General features: G+C 36.2%; 1 protein-coding gene across 1 annotated transcript in view; it reads right to left on the reverse strand.

Annotated features, from left to right (window-relative positions):
- Nucleotides 1–2,574: 2,574 nt before the first annotated feature.
- PRKCE (protein kinase C epsilon) overlaps nucleotides 2,575–13,046 on the reverse strand; it is a 299,961-nt gene continuing 289,489 nt past the window's right edge. The window contains exon 15 of the mRNA XM_035561057.1: nucleotides 2,575–5,524. Coding sequence (XP_035416950.1) covers nucleotides 5,378–5,524 — 147 coding nt within the window. The 3' untranslated portion in view covers nucleotides 2,575–5,377. The remainder of the gene's footprint in view (nucleotides 5,525–13,046) is intronic.

Below are 13,046 nucleotides of genomic sequence, written 5' to 3' on the forward strand. Positions count from 1 at the left end.
CGCTAATATAAAGTTGTCAACCTGGCTTTTAAATCCCTACTGTTCTGCAGGCAGTCTCCTGATCTGAAGTTCTAATGAAAATACTGAGCTCCTATGATACATGTCATCTTCTCTTGTGCACAGAATGCTTTTTAAAGGTCTAGACACAATGATAAAAGCACGATGCTCCTGCTGAATAAGATGAACCAATCCTTCAATAGATGTTGCATGTTGGACCCAGAGACCTCAAGGGTTTTTGCCAATAGATGTTAAGCAAAAACAATGTGAAATTAAACTGACAGTTTCAGACAACTAAGAGATGCTGTAGTAGAGGCACATTTGTACTAACAACTGCTCAAACTTCTGGGTACAGGCTTGAAAGTATTCTGCTATCCTGACACAGCATGTACCACACCTTGTACTCGTTTGCAGGAGTCTTTGTATTAATGATTTAAACTGATTTAATTCAGTCCTCTTTGAAGGATAAGAAAAGAAGCCTTTATTTGAAATAAACAGATTTGTCTTGTTTGACCTCAAAACACAATAAAAAAGCTAAATCCACAACACTAGATTTGAGACTGGTTTGATTTTTACACACCCACCTCCACTGGAGGAACAGAGGACACATATAAACAGCAATATCTTCACTAAATAAAAACAGGCTGCCATTAAATTCCATCTGCTGTTGTATCAGGCAATTTGGGGACCCAAGCACTTGATTCCATACATTTCCTCCATAAATACGTCGTTGGGTCTGCATTAAGGAACAACAGGGACCAAAGTGCTCCCTGTCAATGTTGGCCACACACACTTGCAGCAGCACACTACAGACACGTTCTAATTCAAAAACTGTTCTGCTCAAACAGTAGATGCAGGTGAAAACTCAAATTGCATTTTGGAGCTTCTGTCAGGGTACGTCAACCTATTCAATACTTCATTTCCCAACTGCATAATTAATTTCTGATTTTGATCACTTTGTTTAGGGGCTTTTTGTATTGATTTACTCATGTACCTGACCAGACTACTAGGAGGCAAAGAACAATTTTCAATGTAAAGTGATCTAACATCCTCCTTGAACTTTTAGTACCACATTTATAACATGTATGGTCAACCAGGCTGAGACTCGATTCTGTTCAAAGGACTGCTGTCTTTCCAAATCTTACAGTCTGTAAGCAAAGATAAAAACTCTTCTTAATATCTTAATCACTTATGTTCTGGAAGCCTCTGAGACATTAGTTACAGCATGAAGAGAAAACATGATATGGACTGATGTATTTGGAGACCAGTGATGCTTATTGTTCACAGCATGATGTTTAAATTCTTTGGATGCTTTTAACTTTGCTAAACATACACAGAAAATCAAGATGTTACATAGTTGTTTAAATGGCAAAATCTGTATGGCAAAGCTTTTGCTAATGATGTCAACACATAGAATTTGTAATATGCTCTAAGTACCAAACACATCCAGTGACAGTGAAGACTCAGCATGAAGGAAACAAACAGAGGATTACACAGAAGACGCAATAAATAAAAGAAAATCCTTCCAATTAACGACTTTTTTTTTTTTTTCCAAGCTCTCTAGTACATCTACGAGCTTTGTGTCTATAACTGGAATTGCTGCTAGAGTATGCTGATAGCTGATTTTGTGAAGCAGAAGTTAAGAATTTTAGACCATGGAAACTGAAAGAATTTAAATTTCAAATCAAGACATGATGAAATATTGAAATATTTCAGATAATGTGACATTGACAGATTAAGTTAAATAAATCATTTAATAAGGTCTGTGATTAATTAAATTTCTAATTAAATTAATTAGAGTAATGGATACTATTAATCCCTCCATTCCGTCCAATTAAAGAATAAAGCAGTCTCATGTGTTTGCATACAAAGTGCCTTACTGAAGTGAGTTTTAACAAGACAGCTAAGCCGAATGCTAGGATCAGTCAGGACTCTAGGACTTTGCAATGATTATTCAGTCAGAAAAAAAAAAAGTCGGAAAACTCACCTGCTTGGAATTTTTGAGGCAAATGTAATATTGCCCAAATAAATGGTGTTTGCTCACTGTTACCTGTGTTTCTTTTGGAGTGTTTAATACTTCACAGATGAGATTCCTGTTAGCAAATCCTTCCTTTGCCAAGCATTCACTTCTAAAAGACAAGCTCATGGAACTTTGTACAACATGTTAACAGGAAAAATATAAATCCTTCATCTTTGTTTCTTCCTCGTTAGGAAATACTCATGAAGACTTTGGGGAAAAAAATAAGATTTAACATCGTTGTATTTATTAGGTTCCGAAACAATACACATTCACATCCTTTTGAATACAGTACATTTGGCACAGTAATAATGTTTACGATGAAATAACACTAATGAATGGCAAGAGATTCAAATTACATCCATAAGAAAAAAAATTCTGTACAAATAAATCCTCACAATAAAAAAAACCTCCCCACCCTCCCCCCCAACTGAATACATTTTATATTTAGCCAGAACTCTTCTGCACATAATTTAAAAAGAGGTAATTTTTAAGCCTTTTTTGGAGATAATTATTTTTCACCCTATGGAGAAAAATGTTTTTCTTTTTTTTTTTTTTTTAATAAAGTCTATTTGGGAGGAAAAACAAGAAGCAATGGATTCTTTATAATCATTATTATTATTAATAATCTTTTTGGCATTTTGCACTCATTTTACAAAGAAGGAACAGGAAAGATTTTACAGAATAGGCAGAAATGTAAATGTCCATTTTTAAGAATTATTTTTAAAAAATGTTCAAGGTAACAGACAAACCTTCTGATGTAAACCCAATGCAGAGGATCTAACTATTTATATTGAAGAAATATCTGCCCATGCAAAAGTTTTGATCTCCTTGACTTTTCTCTTAGCATCCTACCAAATAATGCAGGTGCCGAGGCCTCTTGAAGTACAAACGTTTGCTAATTATCTTTGCGTTAGAAATGGAAATATAGCTTACTTACAAAAGCTTTATGGGACGTTTTTATTCCTTCAAAATAAATGCTCATAGTTTTAGGTAAAGGCCTCTTGTTGTACAAACAGTAGTGCACTATCCAATAACTTGCCTTCCTAGCCAGTCTGCTCACCTATGGAAAGGAATGCTTCAGCACTGTGATCAGTTCTTGCCTGGATGTCAAAAGCTAATTGTGATGAGAAATAAACAGAGCCAGTAGTGAGACACGAATTGATGGGCAGTTCTACAATATATTTCTAAAAGAGAAAGAAATTTAAACATTGAGATGATGCAATCATTAAGATGTTTCTGTGCTGGTACTCAGCTCCAGAAGCTAGTCTTTTCCCAGTACAAAAGATTACTGAAGATAAATTAAATTAAACTAAAGGCTTGATCCATTATTACACCTGTAGGCCAGACAACACATTAATTGATATATCATAATATTTAATATTTTGAAATCATCATAAGAATATATATAATAATTACACCTGAGTTTTAAAAACAAAACAAAATGGAACTGAATGTTGTCATCAGTAACAGGCTATGAGCAGCCAGACGTAAAACTGACACAAACTAACTCATCTGCTTGAGACCAAGATTATCTCTTAAAGCCAATGATTCACACTTTGTCCACCACAATTTGTAACGTTCCTTCTCTTTCTTAGCTCTATCATATCATAATAGAGTTGAAGAGAACTATACAGGAGATTTAGTATAGCTTAATATATGTCTACATCTTTTTATAACAAAAACCTCATCTCTCTGACAGTAACTTGAACCAATACACATACAAGAGTATTGCACATGGACATTATTATAATTATTCTTTCATAGACTAACATTTTAATAGTATGCCTGAACATGCAGCAGTTGATACCTCTATATTCAATGAATTCCACAGGCCTTGCAGCAAACACTATATACAAAATCTCACCTGTACAAAAGGCAAAAAAAGCTTCTTTAGTGCCACTTTGCCAATCACAAGTATATATATTTTGTGCAGCTGGAAATCCATGTGCAACAATTAAAATGGATTCCAATGACCGCTCACTCAGTCCAGTAAAATATATAATAAAATGACCTCAGCGATACATGTACACAAAAAAAAAAAAAAAAAGAATAACAAACCCCCCCCAAACAAACCAAACAAAAGAAACAAAACAAAACAAAAACCACAGGGTACTCCTGGAAATATAAGTACATAACACTGTTAGCATATCTACAGGAGGTAACTTCACATTAGTAATATTGTCCACATGAGTTACCATTTCAATTAATACACAAAAAAATTCAATTTACAACTTTCAATAATGTCAGTTTGTGAATGTTTGATCTTCAGTTTTTCAACACACTTCCACATAATGCATGTATAGCCTTATTTTGTGTCTTCTAAAAGCAGATTTCTTTTAGATTTTAAACATAGAAACAACAAACACAGTAGTATTATGGTTTTGTAAAAGTGTGCAAAAGTAACACACTGCTGACAAAATAAATATAAATAAGAAATTATTTATCAACTTAGCTACAATGGAAAAGGCAAATTTATAATGTTTATAATTAACTTTTAATGTAAAATTAATTGTAAACATTTGCAAGCTTGCCATCACATTAATGGTTCATTTAAATGGATATTCAATTTAGTAACATGGATAGTATACCCAATTGCCTGAAAAACTGTAAAATGCCTATAAATAGCTGTGATAAAGTACTATAGGCTTTTTATTCCTTAGCCCTTTAATATCCATCTAAATAGTAACTATTTCCTGCTTTAAATAAATTTTCATTTATCTTCATGACTCTTCTTATTCCTAAATCTTTTCCCTAAATTTTACGAGGAACTTCATCAAAAGCCTTAATTGATGTGCTGCTTCTTCTGGACAGCTTTATTTCACGTTTGTACCTCATTGCAATAAGACATTCATAACTGAGGACTACACCTCCAAGAAGGCTGACTTCTTTGCATCCCGAAGAGCAATATATTACTTATTTGTTCCACATTTGAGTACGGATCTCACCGTAACCACTGGTACAGAAGAAACAGTTTCAACCTCTTAGCTTAAATGCATATGACAATTACATGACATGGTCTGTTAAATCGCTTTTAATTGCCGAGCTCCATTTTCCATGCAAAAGATGCAACTCTGTCCTCTGGGGAAATCTTAGGAATAAAAGAAAAGTTGCAAATGTACGGCAGTGTGTTACATCTACAATTTCTGATACAAAATTGTTTTGCATTGCTTTGTGAGACAGAAATTAAGAGTGCTTTCATGTCAGAAGATTAAAGAAAAAAAAAACAATAAATATATACTTAAATCAGGGATATGGGCTCAGGGTAAGAGAAGTAGTTCTTGATCTACTGAGTTTCAGTAATTTGACGATCTCTTCAGAATCACTTCTTGCAGCATCATTCATCTGTCAGCCTAACGTTGTCTATGGCAGTAGCTCTTCTCCAAAATATGAGAACCCTTTAAATTCTTCTTGATTGATTTGTTTTATAATTGTCTCATCCACTAGCGTTAATACTGGTTCTTCTCGTGTAAAGTCTTGATCAAAGTTATTTACATCCCTTTTGGTTTTCTAAGAAGAAAAATACAAATAATGTGAATGGTAAAATAGCATAATAAAATAACAGGTCCTGCTTCCCCCATCCCCAAAAGGTTGAATTTTCTGGAATGATTGAAATAAAAGAGGAGCTACTTGGCACAAAGAATAACAGACATATGAGAGAAGCTACAGGAGCAAATACTGTAAATGAGTTCAGGAGAGGCCACAGAAGCAGTACTATAAATGAATTCCCAGAGACTCGCTGGTCTCTGACAGGCGAAGGAATAGCAGTATGATGATAAAGCAGGAAGCTGAGATCAGGACTAACTTAAAGGCTTTGGCATAGTAGGTGGTATGGCAGTTTCATCTTAGATTTGTACATAACAATTTCTCATTTGAGAGGCACAGAGTGAATTTGATTTCCCCACAATATACCCTACTGTTTCAACTCTAAGCTGTTTCTTTGAGTCTGTCTACACCTGGCTTTAAAATTAGATCACACCAGATCTCAGTCCAAAATCCTTGAACTCAACATTGGCAACTCAGATTTCTTAATGCAGCCCAATGTCATTCAGAGCAGAATGGCAAAGTGTGAAAGTCTGGCTCCAGAGAAATCCATCTTGGAGCTCTCCTTTGTTTCAATGGCACCAGGACTTCTCCGCTGAAGACTAAAGCACCTCAGTATTTCAGTGAAGTTGGCCTAACAAGGTGCAATTGTACATGTTCTGGTTGTGATAAATGTATTAACTAGAGACAGAATTGAGAAGGCCAGCTCATTTTCCTTAGGGCGCTCATGACAGTGACTATCCGTAACCACTTAGGCGTAAAGAACAGCAGGATACAGGGGAAAATGTTCCTCAAGGCCATTCTCCTGACACCTGCACTGTTTGTGCTTTCCATGTTAGCAGCGTATTTCAGACACGTACAGGTTCAGGGAATTGAAATAAACATTTTCCTTTCTCCTTTTTTGTGTCTCTTTTCTCTGAAACTTAATGGAGGCACGCTGGCACTCTAAAAAAACGTCTTTGTATCCATCCTGCACATTTGGGGTAAATATGATACCAGAAATACAATGGCTATTTGACTTGCAAAATTAAATGATAAACTCATGAAGTGGTACATCATAAATAAGTACATTGATGAATTCTAAATGGAATCTTCTTTCAATGCAGATACATTTTGCTATATAATACGTACATATATATATATATATACATACATATATTACTGTATTTTCTTCATCAGCTCCACTAAGGCATTAAAAATATAACGACTATCATATATGTTGTTTGTAAGAACTTTAGAGATACAGAAAAAAAGGTCTATATAAATGCAAGAGACTCTGTCAGTTGTAAATCAAGTATTTTTTTAAGTACAGGCAACCAAAAATATACATTCTCTATCTACAGAATTTCACTAAAAGGAAAGGAATATGGAGTTAACTATATATAACCATATATGTATATGGTTATATAACCATATGGTTATATATGTTTATATTGTTTACATTTGTAATTGCTTTGTACAGAAAGACTGCACATAAAGCGTATGTGACCCATACATTCTAAACTGCATAAAGAGTAAGGGACACAGATCAGGGCTTTGGCTTTTTTTTCCTAGTCATTTGGGCAAATACTGCAAAATAAGAATGAAATTTCACAGGAATTTTGAAATATATTACATTTTAACTATGTCTATATTCTTCCTTTTCCCCATGTCCTACCGTAGTATTTTCACGCATACAATGAATTTGCTACAAGAATGGCCACTAAAGCAGAAGGAGGTAAGTGAACATTTGTAGAAAGCAGAATTCAAAATCAGAACTATAGCTATGTTCAGGAGAAACGTACCTATACTGACACATGCTTATACCACTAGCTATCGAGGGCAAATAAGCTCTACACTAGCTGAGAACAAATGCATACCAAATAGTTTTCAGTTTTTCATACTGATCATATTTGGAAAAGTGTTATTTGCTTTCGGAATCTAAAAGAATAAGATGGTAAACTCTTCAGATCCTGTAATAGCTACTTTTTTCCAGAAAACCATTGCTGAAATTTGTAAAGGTGTTAGGTCAAAAGAGTGAGGATGAACACTTCTGAAAAAAAACTAAATCCCATTGATTACAAATAATTGCACTTCCAATAGAACTGTGAATCCCAAACACTTCTGAAACAATGAAGAAAGGTATTCACTTAGATTTGAAAGCCTAGCATTTCTTCAAGTCTGCCTTCAAGAAAAAGATAAAAGTTTTAACTTTCTTAGACTTGGAAGAAATCCCCTGTCTTTTTGGAAGCATAGATATAAATCACCCAGTTTATTAACAGGCCAAGTATGGAGCAACCTGAGATTGCAAGGATATGCTAGCAAGCCTCTAACTAACCAATTGATCAAGTGAGATTAAATAAACCACAGGGCACAAAAGTGAATGGATTAAGCCACAAAATTCAAAAGGTAGAGGTCATAACAAGTGCCTCTTTTCAACAGAAAGATTTATTTGAGAAATCCTCCTTAGCAACTTAGTCAGTTTCTTCCTGAAGCTATGGCTATTTTGCAAGGCAGCATCTCATAATACAGAACAGGTCTGGCCACATTTCTGCTACTATTGCTATTTTAATGTACTTGCTCTGTGAATACTCTGTAGGTCAACAGCATGACCAAAATATAGTTGTAGCATGAAGGCTCAGCATGAAGGTATGAAGGGCTGTGGCCGTCTCCTAGCAGAGAAGCTGAGAAAAGAAAGATGATCTGCAAGGTAAGGAGAGTAATACAAGGAAAACAGACTGTCGTTATTATCCAACTTTGAATATCAAAAAAAAAAAAACAAAAAAAAAAACTAAATCATGAAGAAAAGCAGAAAAATCTGTAGACTGGCTGACAAATGCATCACTAACAAAGAAGTAAGTAAATGGGTAGGGTTCTGTTTATTTAGCCTAAAGCTCCTGAGACTTTGGGACACGTTATTTTCATGTTTTCAAACAGTTTTCCAGACTTCTCATCTCAGAAGACAGAAGAAACTGTGGTTACTAGGAAAAAAAGACGCCCCTCTCCCTCCCTCTCCAGGCTGTCCACTCAAACACAAAAAAACCTTGATTTGGCTTCAGATTCCTTTTTTTGTTGCTACCCAAACAAGTTGTGTTCAGCATGTGTCAGTGTTAAACAAGGGCAGGGGCACTGCAACTTCCCAACTGCTTTCAACAGTGGATGCCAAATTCCATGCTGCACTGAAACTGCCTTACTTCAGGCAGCCTGTAGGCAATCACTCTCTATTTGACAAAGAGCAGCAGCAGCACCATGGCACTTTTAATGACTACAAATGATATGGCTCCAATTTTATACCCCATATGAAAGACGGCTTCTCCACCAGTACAATGTCTCTGATAGTGAGAAGGAATAGTGACTCACTAACTCTTGTGCAGGAAATGTGCCAGCTAGTTGATCACTTACTATTTTTTTCTCCAGCAGCATGAACGCTTCATAGGTCTCCCATCTAAGCACTGACCTAGTGTGTGACCTGCTTATCCTGGTAGATATGATGAGCCTGCTTCACATGGCTGATACTATCTGTTCAGATCAAACACTTCTGCCACAGGAATAGAACATCTTGAATTAATAAATATTAACATGGCCTCATCACAGTAACATAGTCTCATCAAAGATGACATTTTAAAATAAAAGTCATGTTTTATTCTATTCTCAGATTACAACTTCTGTTCAAAGAGCCAAAGGTACTGGAACTTTTAAGAGACTCTCTTCATAAAACACCATTTAATCAGCTTTCACAGTTGGCCAGTACAGACTTGGACAAAGAATGTAATTTTATGAGCAAAAATTCTTTTTTTTTTCTTAAATCTCTTCATGTAATTATTAAAAGACTAAAAGGAACTTCATATGCTATTAATAAGCACACATCAAACAGTGGTTAATGTTCTCTACCATTTCAATGAAAAGTTAATTTTCTACCTGCGGTCACAGACTCAAGTTAAAAAAACAAACAAACAAAAAACCCAACAACAACAACTCCAAAACATGCTTAAAAAGTCAAGGATTACCATCCTTGTCTGTTAATGACTACTAAAAGATACTATATGAATCGCAACAGAGAAGAAAGAAATCCAAGTTGATGTTCTTATCATCAAAAACACATCAAGAGGCTGGAACTTGGCATTAATTTCATTACACTTCTGAAGCAAACGTGAATGAGAGGAGCCACTGGAACTGAAACACCACAGAACTCCTTGCAAGAAGGCACTTGGCAGAAGGTGGTCCAAACCAGGGAACTTGGCAAAGCTTGGGTATCTCCTCAGTTGTGCTGTGAGGCCAAGAGGCTTGGTGGATTCTGATGCCTAACAAGGATTAAATTAATTCTACAGCTTGGAGGCATTAAGAAGCATCTGTCTCTACTTCATTATTTCTTTTTGTTTCATTTTCAGAAAATCACTGAAACTCTTACTATTGTTTTGAAAACTCAGTGACTCCCCTAAACTGGGCGGGAATTGTCTAGCAGGTTCAAAGGCTATTCAGACCAGATGAAAGAAAGATGGAGGTGGGGACTAGAAAACAATAGTGCCACAAAATCTTATTTTTGTAGCAAAATCAGACTAAAATATAAATTCACATGATGCTGTTTAAGTATAACTGTAGGAATCCTCTTTAAAGCAATTAATAGGTTTCAGTTCAGTTTAGTAGAATGAGGAGCTAATCCAGAACAGACAGCTAATACTGGCTGGCTGAGGCCAGGAATGATCATTATAATAACAAACTAATGTGTTACTAGAAAAACTTTGTTATATTTTTCAGTAAGTGGACCTTTTGACACAAAACATGTACAAAGGTCATGATTTTCAGTCTGAGATACTGTCAGCACTGTAGTACAGATACAGATCGGACCTTGCATATCACTGAATGAAACATTTTAAGTTTACTCCACTGCCGTTTTCTATCAACAGTGGCACTTGACTCCTCGTCATATATTTTCAAGCTCACAGTGAAATTCTGGAGTTTGTCATTCTTTTGGGGAGCTTCATCGGAGAGCCCTTCCAGAGCTGTACATGGTGGTATCAGCAGCATATCAAACACACCACAGGAACGTTAAATCTGGGCAGGAAGCTGCTACAGCTTTCGATGTGCAGTTGCAGGGGCATGGGACAGCAATGCAGCATGAACAGGATATGCAGCAAGAGTTGCAGGAGTTAGATGGTATCATTTAATTTTACCCAGAATTTTGCTTCAATAAGAAATAAGTGGTTCCCAGGTTCGACCCAATATCATCAAGACGACATACTTAGATTGGGATGATCAGCATTTGAGTATTTTGTATTTACCTTGTTCCTGACAAGATTTTCAGAATATTTTGTTCAAGACAAATGGAAACTAAAGACATCAAACAAACCGGTTTGAAGCACAAGGTTATGTGGCTAACCTCACATATCACCATCTTCTCATTCACCTCTCTCTCTATTGTGATCAGAAAAACCGCAACACAGGCGGAGATCACTTTGCACCAATGAGTGGATCTCTCTTCATAAAGGTGCAGTAGTATCTAATGAGTCGAGAACAACTGTAATGAGCACTCACTTTCACACATGACTCACTGTGCACGTACAGAAATTCAGTAATGAATACTGTGAGAGAAACAGACTGAGAAGCAAAATACTTCAGGCTTGTCTTTCTATTTATCACGTTGATACCTCTTCTCAGTGTTTGCATGCACAGAGAGGCTGTACCAGTATTATAAGCATTTCCTAGAATATCTTATTCCAGAACATATGAAACATAAGTTATCAGAGTACAAGTTCGTATTTTTTTCAGTATATTAATTGCTCTATTCACCTGAGGAAGAGTTACAACGGATCAAACATAAACTGCAGTGCATCAACTAAAGGCTATGATGATAACAAGGGTTTTGAATCCATGTAGTTTTTACAAGTATACCAACATTCATTACTTCCAAGTGGAGGCTGAAATTTTGTGCTCTTAGGTTATTTATTCTTTCATTAGATGTGAAGGACACCAAATTAAGAGAAAGAAATTGATTTAAAAAGATAGTCAATAAAGATTTTAATAGATAGCGAAACCGTATTTTGAAAAGCATGGCAACCTATGCAGGCTGTAATCAAATCTGTTATCAAAATATACAGAAATTTAATAAACACCAACCTAATTCACAGAACTATGAATTTTAAAAGGAATTGTTTGTGATCCAGTAAACTGAAACCACCTTTGTACTGAAACAGTATGTATCTTTCCTAGGAATGTAAAATGGGTCAGGTAGGAAGGAAGAACAACCTAAACAAGCAGGGGATACAAACATTTAATGATTACGTGGCCAGGATGCCAGCCTTACTGTTTTACTTTTGCAAAGCCCTTCTCCTATTCTACACCCCCACAACACAACAGCAAAACAAACAGCAAAGCAAACAAAATCAAAGCTCTGCAAGTTCGCTGACAATCAGCCTGTGCTCACAGTCTGGGCAACGAACCTCACCCAAAAGAAGGTGCTGTAAAACCATTGTTCCCTATGGCTATACTTGGGTTTTTGCACAGCTGAGCATGCAGCACTACATATGTATGTAACCTGTCCTGCTCATAGCCTGATTGCTAAAGCACAACACTTGCCTCTGTGCGAAACACCAATGGAGACGCAATTCACAGGACCTGCAGGGGAGGCCAGCACTATATTTTCCTGCCCATGGTTAGTCCTTTACCACCAAGATGCATCTTGTCCATCTTATCTGAGCTTGTTTCCATAGGACTTAATCTTGACATAACTACCACACAAAAGATATGCTATGGTAAAATATATGTCTTTTTTAGAGTGAAGAAAGTTGCAGGGGAAGACTGCTATCTTTTGGATTTCTATGCTATATTTTTTCCTTATGGTAAGCTTTTAGAGGGTTCAGCTACATAGGAAAATATTTTCTTTGTCGGACTGGGAAGGAATAGGAGAAGAGAAAGAAATGGAACTGTATTCAAATGCCCTTCATCTGCACAATACAATTCCTATTGTAAATTTTACAATCCACTCTGCAGAGCAGGTTTTATATGGGTGCCTCTCTAATTCATATCTTATTGGCAAGCTTCCACTGGTATCCCTCAGCTGTTCTAAGGTCATGATCACTGAATGTCACTTCCCCTCTTACATCATGGCACATATCCAAGATAGTTCATTTTTAGTTGCGTGCTCCTGAAATTGTATTTTAGCCATCGTTATTACAGTAGTCAGGCAGGTGCATCTGCCACATGCTAAAACACCTGCAAATCAAGCAACAAGATCTCCACTTAAGCATTCGGTAAATATCTAGACTGAGCGTTCCCCCTGTGCTGCATAATTTAAGTGTATGACTCCTGGAGCATGCTGTTGGGAGGATCAGTACAAGGTCTGTGTTACAGACAAGTAACAAGCTCCCTTGTAACAACACAACAGCATAACAACAGGAAAGCAGCAGTTATTGAAGTGCTAGGATTCCTTACCATTTCAAAATGCCTTCCGTCCTGCTTTTTATGATAAGCTGCTTCAGTCCACCATCTGCATCTGCATATGCCAATGCAATTA

The sequence above is a fragment of the Cygnus atratus genome, chromosome 3 (genome assembly GCF_013377495.2).
Source record: "Cygnus atratus isolate AKBS03 ecotype Queensland, Australia chromosome 3, CAtr_DNAZoo_HiC_assembly, whole genome shotgun sequence".
NCBI classification, from domain to species: Eukaryota; Metazoa; Chordata; class Aves; order Anseriformes; family Anatidae; genus Cygnus; species Cygnus atratus.